The sequence below is a fragment of the Pungitius pungitius genome, chromosome 20 (genome assembly GCF_949316345.1).
Source record: "Pungitius pungitius chromosome 20, fPunPun2.1, whole genome shotgun sequence".
Classification (NCBI taxonomy): domain Eukaryota; kingdom Metazoa; phylum Chordata; class Actinopteri; order Perciformes; family Gasterosteidae; genus Pungitius; species Pungitius pungitius.
In genome coordinates this window covers 8,758,937-8,770,812 of record NC_084919.1, presented here as the reverse complement: position 1 = coordinate 8,770,812, position 11,876 = coordinate 8,758,937, and the positions used below count along the sequence as shown (strand labels likewise).

The following is an 11,876-nucleotide window of genomic DNA, read 5'->3' as shown; positions in this document are numbered from 1 at the left end:
AAGAATCGCAGCAGAAGGATGGACCCGTAACTCCGCAGAGAAGGACGGAAGGGAGGAAGGAAGGAAGGAACACTCATCCTAAGAGAGAAGGACCGAGCGATAGCGAAACGTTGGGCGCAGAAAAAACAAAAACAAAAACAACAACAACAACAACAACCCCGTGGCTGCGGCAGCGGAGGAGAGCAGAGTGCCGCGCGCGCGCGCGTCTCCAAACTGGGCGTCCGCCTGCCTCAAATAGTCTCAAAGCGACAACTTTCACTTTCCACATGCGGATGGGTGACTTTTCGCGGCGCTTTGTGAGGAGGAGATGATGAAGAATTTCAGCAGCAGTCCACTTCACAGCAGCAAGCAGACGGCCAACCACCTCCGAGAGCGAAACAACCGACAGTACAGCCTACTTTCTGCTGTTTTACCGCTGCGGGTTTCCTTGCGAGGGTATGGTTTCTGCATGGCTACGCTGTTTCTCTTCTGTTTCGGCTCCCTTTTTTACCAGCTGAACGGAGGACCGCCGAAAATCCTGCTGGACATCCGACAGTATCTCGGTAAGAACTTTTTTTGTGTGTGTGTGTGTGTGTGTGTGTGTTTTCCTCTGCTGGCCTTCAAGCGCGTCATCGTCAAAAGAGATTCTTTTCTGAGCAGAAGTTGGATCAGGCGCGTATCCAACATGGAACCATAAGTGTTGAGGCTTGCCTCTCTCTTCATTTCCAAGCAGGCTCTTTCATGAAATCCGTCGGAGGTGCGCGGCGGCTCCTCAGTCGCCTCCGTGACCTCTCGTTCGAGTCTTTTAAACCACCAGGGGGGCTCTTTGTGGACTTTCTGCAGACTAATGCGGTGTGCACAATGTTTTTTTTTCTTTATTTCTTTTTTTTAATCGTACACATTCCCCTAATCTCAGAGGACCCCCCCTCCCTCCCGAGTGCAATTCATTCCGATCGCAGCCCGACGCACGCGCTCTGCCGTGCACAGCGTGAATATCAGCTCGGACTTGTCGGGGCGAGATTGAGATCTATTATGGTGAAATAACTCCGCAACCGTAAAGAGACGTGCGCTTTACCCGGAGGATGACTGACACCTCTACTCGTTCAGCCGGCTGACGCGCGCCAGCCACACGGCGCACATTACGCACGGATGGCACCGGCGATACCGACAGCGTTGCACGAGGGGTTTAGCTGGTGTTTTGAGACACACGGGCGTGCTGTGTGTGTGTTGTTTATTATAGAAACCGAGGCGAAGGCACGTGGCCATGTTCGGTGTTCATGTGATACGAGATGTGTTTCTGATTCCGAGGATTACGTCCCGAGGCGGAACCACGTGTACAAATGTGTTTTCGTTTAGTGTGGACTCGTCGCTGATGTATCACTGTCAGTACATGTCAGGGTGGATAAAGCGCACCACGAGCCCGTTGGAATCAAGAGCCGCGCGCGCGCATGTGTGGTCGTCACAGATTGAAGCTGTACCACGTGTGTAGTCGTTCTTCTGTCCTACAACCAGCTGATGGTCTCCTCAGGGGTTTTCCTATCCACAAGTCAGTCACTGCTGGGGCTGCAGCTGTGTGTGTGTGTGTGTGTGTGTGTGTGTGTGTGTTTTGTGTAGAAAGGAGATTGTGTGTCCTTACCTATTTCCACAGAGGTCCCGAGGCCTTTATGAGGTGATAAACATCTGGAACGGAATGAGAGTCACTCACCACGTCAGCCGCTACTCCCCTGGGTCAGATATGTGTCATGTACTAGACACACGTGGGGCACAAGCAATACAATGCTGTAAAGAAAAAAACAAAACATTTTGATTTGATTTGGTGAAGTGTTGAAAACCATCAACACACACATCGTCTACTCTTAATCCTGGGAGGACAAGTTTTATAACTCTATTTATTTGGTTTTAATGCCCTCATTTAACATGCAACTGGATTGCCCGAGCAGACTCTGTGGAGCGTGATCACTTTGATGAAACCGTGCAGCCTAAATAGCATTTGGAAATCGCAGGAGCAAGATGCAAGTTGCTGTGACGTCTGTTCCGCTCATCTCGCCGACACACACACACACAGACACACACACCAACAATGAATTTATCAGCTGCATCTCAAGGCCTTCTCATATGAAGCAGTGGCGCGTGCTATCAGCCTGTGGTGCAACGCATCACTCGCGAACCGGATGAACGAGTTTAGTTTTATTTGTTTCTTCTTTTTGTAAGCATCATATTGTGTCAATGGTGTACCAAAACGATGCGATTTAAGTATCGATACTTCCTTAAAATAGTTGCCATGCTGCGTGCACCCGTTGACTGCAGGGGGAGGGGAGGGAGGGGGGGGGGGGGGGTCGGGCTGCCCGGCGCGCGCTCACAGCGCGTGATTTACACTCGAGACACGACGGCCTCACGTGCACAAGCTCTTGCCAAACTGTCCTCAGCGTTTTCATGGGAAAGAAAATATGAAGAAGTGAAATGTGGAAGTACTTTGGCCACATTATCCTGGCGTATTTTCGGTATTGTATTGAAGGATGGAACGTATTGTAAGTATTTGGTATCATGATACTTATTGGCAGGTATTCTATTGAAATCCTAATGTTGGTATTGTGACAAAGGCAGCATGCAGGAAAGGGTCTTCAGATATTATAATAAGCATCATTGATTAGTCAGTACTAATTAAAGGAAGAGGGTCAACATAATTCATGTTGCACTTTGACAGAATCAAGTATTCTAATGTTACTTTTGATTGAAATATTAAATGTTATTTTTGTTTAGCTCTTTTTCTTTAAGTTTTATGAGCTTCTCTACTGAATACATGGAAAGCAGTTATATTTGATTTCCCCCCCCCCCCACCCCCCCTCGCTGATCTCTGCTCTGTGAACCAAACCGAGAGGTTTGTCATGCGTTACACCACAGTTAGCTCATGCACAAAAAAGCCCCAGCAATCAAACAAACTTCAATAGCCCACCAGCGCCCGCGAGGGCAACAAATCCCCTCCGTCAGAGGACCAATGTGTGTCTGAGCCCACTCGCGTGACGTGATCTCCACTACAGTCTGCACTGAGACCTGGAAGACCTGAGCCTTGTCAAACAAACTGACCATCTTCTATCCTCTATACCATCCTCTATACTGTAATCACTCCATTAGTGGGGTTTAGTTATGTAACAGCGACACAAACGCACTGTAGCATAAGTCTGGGGGAGTCAAATTGCAACACTGCGTGGGTGAGGAGAAGGAGTTTTGCCCCGGTGTTCGGGTGGATGCAAGTTGAAAGATGTGACACGCTGTTTGAGTAATTGCTAAGTTATATTTTAGCAATTATGTAATACAATTTTTCCGTTTTATTGGGTTTCAGAGAGTTATCTTTGCGGTGGATACTGAATCGGTCGGCTGTTGGGTGGGAGAAGGGAAGGAGAGGAAATTTGTAGATGATAGGCATTTAGGAGAGAATATGGCAGAAAGGAAGGGAAGGCGGAGACCCTGCAATTATTCTCATGATCGGGATGCAAAATGGCACCGTTTGGAGGAAAGTTAGTTTGGCAAAGAGCATAAAGTTCTGCAGTTCTCCCTCTGACCCTCATCCATATCCATCACTCTGTGTCCCTCACGTCCTTCAATCTACTTCTGGTGTGTCTCGGTGTCGTCGATCCATGAGTGGAACCGCTTGCCCGGTGAGGCAGGGACTGAATGCAAACTCCAGCAAACGGTCCTTCTAAAGAGGATATTATTACATTAATAACCCTCCAATGTATGTGTACTGCTTTTGTGTGCAGGGCGGGCTGGCAGCATTCAATAAGCATCCAGCGATTTGGCGATTTATTTACCTTAAGGTGACCTGTGTTACTTTTGGCTGCACCTCGCCAAGATGAAGAAGAGAATAGTAGGTTGATTTTGTGCTGGTGTGTGTGTGTGTGTGTGTGTGTGAGAGAGTTTCACTGTAGAGGGAACAGACTCTTTTTTTGTTTGGTCCACCAGTGAGGAGGTCGGGGTTTTGAGGGTGTCACTCAAACGTATATATCAGCAGCAACTAAAACGTACAGAGCTTTAGATCCGGATCAACAGGCTGACACCCGTTTTTAATCTCTCTCTCTTTCTCTAACACACACATCCGTACTTGTGTTACCTGGACCAATCCAGCTGAAAGTTGTGTGTGTGTCTTTCTGTGTGAATCCACTTAGCTGAGTCGGCCAAAGTTGGTCCTCGTCGGCTTTGTAACGGCCGATTCGACATGTTGTTGGTCAGTCGGGCCTTCTGATCATTCTGATTGGCTGCTCAGCCAGCGAACCAATACTGCCACCTGCTGGTACGAAAGCTATTTCCTCTTAACGCAGAACGGACGTGCTACTTGGCCGTCGGGTGTTGAGAATCGGCTCGGTGTGACGGGGCAACTTTGGACCCAGACGCTGCCGACGTGAGCCGGTTCTGCCGTCTGCTCACGTCGCCACTAGTCGGTCGGCGTCGGCTTGGCGTGTTCCAGGCTTTAGGAACATTTCTGTAGAAGCGACTGTGTCCGTTTCGGGTTGGACTTTCAACATGTAACGGAAAAATGAGAAGACTTGTTTGACGTGATGTTTGACATTCTCTCGATTCACTCACAACACATAAAGGATCTCTGTAGCAACATTTCCAATAGTTGACTCCGTATTGTAATAAAGGCGGGAAATGTGAATGTGCTGATGGGAAAATTGGAAATGACTCGCCAAACTTGCTCTTTGGGGATAAAAGAGAGCAAAACAGAGAGAAGGATCTTTCTCTTTTCTCTCAAATCTTCAAGTTATTAAGATGGATCCTTCAGGATTAGCCAGCATGAATTCCACAGAATCCTCACGTGAACAAACTGAACATACTTTTTCATGAAGTATGCTGGTCTTGAGCCTGATTTGTTTGTGTTGTTGCAGTTCCCCCCCATCCCCCTCCTACCGTGAACGATAAACACTGGACAAACTTGGTTTGTCTCCCGCTGAACTTCACTACTTGAAAACGGAACCCTGTAACCTTTAAAGCACACACTCGCTCTCTCTCACACGCGTTCATGTGACTCGCCAGAAAAACCGGTGTGCAAAGCGGCGGAGTCGCAGACTGCGGGTCGGCGTCGGGGATTAGACGGGCGCACGCGTGCACACAGAAGGAGCTTGAGGAGATCTGTCCTCCCTCCAGTTTCTGTCCAATTAAAAGCAATGTTGGCCGGGAGGTGGTGAAGGCAAACCGTTTAAGTGACTAAAGTTTTGTTTGGCTGTTGACCACTCGGCAGAAGTGGTGGTGCTACCAAATAAACTGTGAATGCGTATGGAGAATACGCGGGAGGAGAGGCAGGGGGGAAGCGAGAGGTCGCCTGCGTGAGAAGGCCAAGAAACCTTCAGCCGCGTGTGGATAAAACAAACACTCACTAATGCTGTACCTGACTTCTGACCGGCACACACACACACACACACACACACACGGTGGGGGTATGTGTTGCTAATTGCACGTGACAACTTTGATTTCAACCTCACCGACACGACTGGACCTGCCAGCTTGGGACCAATGATACCGTTCTTCTGCGCCACACAAGCTTGAATTCCTCTTTGGACACAACTTCAGTTTTTGGTTTCTCGTCAAAATGTTCCAAAGAAAAAATGTGACCCTGGACCATGCGACCTAGGATTCCACCGTCAGAAGGTGTGCGTCACGAAAACCCAGAGTCGTGCAGCGAACGCATGCGTCACCGTCTTTAATCAAACATAAATGTTTGTTGTCATGAAAGATGTGAAAGTTATCGAACAACTTGTTTACAAGAAGTGTAAACTCGGCTGTTATTATATACTTGAGGTTGGATATGTTTGTGAATTTAAGTACCATTCTCTCCACATGATTACAGCTGTGATCTCGCCATTAAAGGATAATTTGGTATTTTTCAAATGGGGCCCTATTTTACCATGTTTATGTATACGTATCCCTGCTTTCAGAATCTCATAAGTTCGACCTGTCGGTGAGAAAAACAAGATCTTTTAATGGGCATCCATCAAAAGTAGGGGAGTTGCAACAAGTGATCATTCTCTCTTTATTCTGGACCAATATCACAAACCCAGAACAAAAAAAACACATTGGGAAATAGAGCCCAGGTTGGAAAATACTCAACTTTAATGGCAAGATCTCAATAGTAATCCTGAGGGGAGAAGGTTACTCATTCACTTTTCCAGACGCAATTAGTTCCACTATCCTCTTCTGCCCTGCTTTAACGACCTCAAAACAGACACATATTTAGTCATATACTGTACATATTTTACACGTGGATACTAAAGTGAGGAAACTGCCACACAAACAACGCGGATCCAAAGGGCTTTGTTGAGCGAGCCAGACGTGTAAGTGTGATTTTTGGAGCAACCTTGCCACTGCATTCACACCAGTATGCCCGCCTCCCGTCGGAGGACACTAGAAAGCAGCTCTTCATTTCATCAAGTCACGTTTTGTTCTTCAAACTGACATTCAGTGCAACAGATATGGGAACAAATAGACGATTCCAAATGCTGTCACTCTGCATTTTAAAACAACCAATAGGGTTGCCAGGTGTGTAGCAGTCTGACTCTAAGGGACTAAGCTGCTCATGTGGAAAAATACTTTAAACTTCCCGTTTGTTCCCTCACTACCATTCATTTGTGTTATTTACATCGGCAATCTTTGAGCAGAGGTGGCACAGCAAAGCCCTCACATTTATATTTAATACGTAAAGCGGCTAATCCAAAATAATCTCATGTTTATCGGGTGATGAAAGAATAATATTTTGCATCCGTCAACGTGTCCGGCTGAAGGGGCTCATTAGGAGTTGACGGCAGGACGACTTGACCTACTTTCTCTATTTTTCCCTCCTCCAACGGTATGTAAGTCCTCGTGGAAGTGTCGAGGAAAACTAAGCATTGCCACCGACAGGCCCCCCGAAAAAAAAGACTCCCTACTGGCGTCACATCCAGCCTAAATGCCAAGACAATCCGACAGCGTGTAATTCCCTCCGGGTTGGTAAAACAAGCAGCCCGGAGGCTAGCCGCAATGTTTATTTACCTGCTTTCTAACGTGCATGTCGGCTCGCTAATTGGGTTTGGGGGTGAATAAAGGGATAGTAGCTTCGGCTTCGATTGAAATCAAAGAAAGTAAGAGATTCGAAGGCAAAACACAAACCAAAGTTACATTGATGTTTTAGAAATGTTACTAAGTTTCTTATTTTCTCTGGTTTTACTGTAGAAAATGATGGAGGGGGGGAAAAAAAGTGTCACCTTAACCCTGTAATTACATAATGGGCGCTATTAGCATTAGCAATTAGCATCTCCATGCCCAAGAGGCTGCTTTTGGCCTCTCCAGAGAGACACGCGCTGAAACAACACGGGGTAATTGTCCTCCATTAGTTCATTTGTTTTCACCACACTAAAAGAGAGCAGATGGAATAAAAGACCAATGCGCCAACGCTATTAAAACTGCAACCGCCGTTCAAGGCTTGCCGGGCACTGATGGCAAAGAGAAATCCTTGATACTTTTGAGTTTATGTGCTGTGCCACTGTACTGCATGTTAACAGCTTCTGCTTTGGACAAATGACTGGAAAGGATTGATCAACTTTAAAGACGTAAGAAGAGAAGCTCTGTGTTGAATGTTCCCTTTCAGTTGTGTCAACAGCAGTTCTCTTCAGAAATATTTCAAGAATTTGAGTACATGATCAAATTTATTTTCTTCTTGCAATTGTATTCTCAATTGTGTAGAGACACACTTTTAAAGTTAATTAGTGAGATGTAAACATGCTGTATAAATGGATTTTGTTCAAATTTGGCCGAGAGAGGCGAGCTGTTTGTTCCTAAAATCCTTGAGGAACCATTTCAATCTTCTAACTTTTCCCGAGAAGGCGGGTAAGTGTAATCCCAAAAAAAGGACTATTCCTAAAGCTCTTGTGATGTCAAAGTGAGGGAGGCTGTTTCAGATATCCCTGAGCTGGTGTCTATTTATTACAGCCTTCTGTACCCCATACAGTCAGGAGCCCATGTACGTCGGAGCGGGGTTATTTTAAGGAACTTTTTGTTGTTTAAGGGGTTTCCAAGACAACGATGATGACTGCTTCTGGAGACTTTCATGTCAGCCCCTGTGGCGGCGAGTGAGCGGTCGGGCGGCCCGGGGCCCACAGCCACTGGGTGGTACCCTGGCTGATGCTTGCGAGAAGGCGACTAAGTATATCCCGTAATTTAAAAGATCAGCGCCAAGATAAATAGAGGTCCTGTGAGGTGTCCGTTTACAACATGTAAACTGGATGCCTCGCCTTAATCCGCCCTGCCCCGTTCGTCCAGGGGGGGGGATGAGAGCGAATCGGATAGCAGGACCTTTCATGACAGAATTAGAAACAGAATAATTGCAGTGTGCGAGCGCGGCTGATTTCTGGATCAGCTGCGCCCGGGTGTTTTTGGCCTGTAGGGAAGTTTTTTTGTTTACTTAAGCGAGTGTTCAAGCACTCCACATTCCTCTGTTTATTGCCCCAGAACACCCAACATGTTGAGCTGTTGTTTCTCTCCCATTGGCCACTTATTCATTTGTCCTCAAACAGTAAGTTTCTGTGGTCTACGAGGAAACATGTTGTGCACGGTGGTTAGTCGCATACCTTGTTTAAGGAACTCTGCAGATCTTTATTCTGAGCGAGTTTACCACAGCTCTGTCTGCTAGCGTCATTTCATGGCAATGAAAACAATATATGGTGGTTTAAAAGAGCAGCTTAAAATACACAGAAGGGAATAGCAGCGATGCCCAACCTGTGTTGTTAAAACCACTATGCGCTGGTTTATGGGAAAGGTATCGCCTTGCACTTTAAAAGTTTAATATAGCCTCTTCTCTCCTAGGGTTCAGCAGGAATCAGTAGAATAAGAAAGACCGTTTCATTTTGCTGTTTTATAGAAACTGAAGCCATTTGCAAAAGTAATGTTCTATCTCAGAGTATATATTTACTCTTTCTAGCAACTAGAATTAACACATAAAACAATGAGTCACATGACCCACATCCGAGAGAATCACCTTCTCACCGGACATGTGATTTTGCAGGGACACCAGCGTGATGAACATGTGGCCTTAAGGGGACACCAGCGTGATGAACATGTGGCCTTAAGGGGACACCAGCGTGATGAACATGTGGCCTTAAGGGGACACCTGCATTAAGAACACATGGCCTTAAGGGGACACCAGCATGATGGACATGTGGCCTTAAGGGGACCACAACATTAAGAACTTAAGGGGACACCCTTGAGGCCATGTAAGAGTGCTGTTTTCTTTTTTTTCTTCTAAAATTGCCAAACTATTCTGTTAAGTTAGAAGACGTTGGATCGTAAATAAAGAACAAATGTCTAATTTCTAAATAAAAGTAACATATCTGAAACTGAAAATAGTTAGGTCATTACTAGAAACTTACAGCTTTACTGATTCATATTCTGATGGAAGGTCTCAGAGGTCGACCGCCTGCCTTCAGCAGAAGCAAGTTGCGTGTGTTTCATTGATGCACTTCTGTCTTTATTCAGTGTACGCAGAGAAAAGAAGTGCTGATCAACCCTATTGCAGTAGTGACCAGAAACACGTAAAACATCATGTAAATATGTCTTATTTTGGGTGGGGCTTATTCATGACTAAGCTAACCATGCTAGCATTGTTTTATTCAGCCGTCTTTATAAATACTAGCTCTTGTGTTTGTTTTTTACTCATACATGGAATCGGGTTGAACAGCAGCACTGAGGCCTCCATTCATCTACAGATTATGATTTTCTGTAACCTTCAGGCCTCGTGGTTATGGAAGTCTTAAATCTTACCGTTCAAATCAATTCAGCTGACACTCGACAGAATGGTTTCATTCATAATATGCCACTGCCGCAAGCAATGTCTATATCCATTCCACTTTTATTGCATTGCACCAAAACCTTTTCCTTTGTTTAGTCTGAGGGACGGTCTATGTTTCACACCCCAACTTTTAGTTATTTTTCACACAAGCTGGTGAGAATGCATTTATGTATGTTTGGACATGGGGTTTTGACAGAGCCACATCACGTATCTGTAGGCCAAGTGAAATAAAGAAAGAGCCGGACAGATGTGTTCAAAATCCCTCCTACCCTTCACGTACAAACAAAGCCTTCTGCGGAAGGTGTTTATTTCTGTTTGTCACTCGGCTTGAAGGCCGACTTGTCTGCTTCAGACTGGCAGTGACTTTAAAATGATCACCAAAGCCTTTAGGAGGGGACACCGCTTCCTTTAAACTATTGTTAATGTGAGCACTGACAAGTGTGTGCCCTGCTGCAAATTCCATAATGAAGTCATTAAGAATTACTGTTTTAAAGAGCCTTCGTAGGCAAATAGGTTAAAGGTGGAAGATAATGTTCACATTTTTTCCTTGACTTTAAGACTCTTTTTTTTTCAAATCTCCATGGCATTTTACGCTCATTTAACGTGACATGACATCTTATTATCGTTACAGTATCAGTAGTGACTCTCTCTGTTTCTGCTGGCGACAGGCGGGACGCTATGTTAACTGGAAGATAAAGATTTTTCGTTCTTCTTGCTGGGACAGATTAATGTATCGATGGCAAAAGGACGAGTGGACGCGCTGAGGTGGGCTTAAAAAGCATTTTTGAAATATTTAGAAGGAATGTGAGCAAACGTGACCTCGGCCAAATCTCACACCCGTGTCTCAAAAATGTGCTCTCCTCTTCTGAAACCCACCTGTGTCTCCCGCAACTTCTCCCTCCCTCTGTTCCCCCCCTTCTTTTTGACACTCAACAGCCACCTCGCATGAGAGCAAAGCATTGCAAATGATCACGCTTCCAAAAGTGAAGGTTGTGCTAAAATCCACGTCCTGCTGTCACCTGTCACACTTCATTATCCCCTGAAGAAGTCTTTCCCTTTGTGTTCGCACTGCGATCAATAGATCCCTTCACTGCCAAAGCGGCACTGGAGAAGCGCCGTGTGGCTGCAGGTCTACGCTCCACCAATGATCCGGTCTGTTGGAGCAACCACATTTTCCAGATGTTTTGAGGAGACAGCTTCAGGGAAAGCCACATGGTCCAAAGTTAACAAAGTTTTGATCCAGAGACACACAAACGCCCAGTTTTCGAAGCAGCATTTCTTTTCCTGTCCTGTCGAGTTTGAGCCCTCATCCCGGGGAGCGGATTGGTGCAGCAGAGGAGTCGGAAGGTGTGGTTAGTGGTGTTGATTTCATGTTTGGAGAGAGATGGGTTGCATTTGACTCGTTTGTGTGTGTGTTTGAAAGAGAGAGTGATGGACTGGAATTTAAACATTTCACCGTGGTTACTTTGAGACATATCACAGAAGTTGTTGTTTTGGCTGGAATGAAGAACTTCAGGACTCGTTGAGTGGAAACGAAGTGGTTTTAATGAAAGGTTTCCTGAGCTTTCACAAATATTCCACAACCGTCTTCCAGAACCCCCGAACAAATGAATCCATCGGGTTGTATGCATTTTCCATCATACAGGCGTAGTCCCCTGTTATTGGTTAAAACACGCTGGACAGAGCGGGCTACTCCTTGTGAACCGCTTCTTCAGCGTCTTTCGACTAGACACCTTCAAGTTACAAAAAACATACAAATCTCGTTTTTTATTTACTGGGGGGCCCCTCTTCTTAAAACTGATAAGCAATGTCATAGGTCTGTTAGTTTTTGTTGTTTCCAACTTTCTGAGTATAGTAATGTACACGTAGACATTCTTTTATGAGCCCACAAAATCAAAAGAAAATGAACGATTCAAAGTCCAAGGTTGTAAAACTTGTATCTTTTCCAGCTTTGACAAGGTTAAATTAAAATGAAATGTGTTGGGACCAAAGATGCATCACACTCGGGGTCAGGTGGGGTCACTACAGTTTGGGTCATATATTTAAACGCATCGTCTTGCTAGGCCGTCACTCGTCTGGCCCGGTG

General features: G+C 45.6%; 1 protein-coding gene across 1 annotated transcript in view; it reads left to right on the top strand.

Moving 5' to 3' along the window:
• Nucleotides 1-144: 144 nt before the first annotated feature.
• usta (uronyl 2-sulfotransferase a) overlaps nucleotides 145-11,876 on the top strand; it is a 40,814-nt gene continuing 29,082 nt past the window's right edge. The window contains exon 1 of the mRNA XM_037449859.2: nucleotides 145-542. Within this exon, the coding sequence (XP_037305756.1) occupies nucleotides 308-542 (235 nt within the window). The 5' untranslated portion in view covers nucleotides 145-307. The remainder of the gene's footprint in view (nucleotides 543-11,876) is intronic.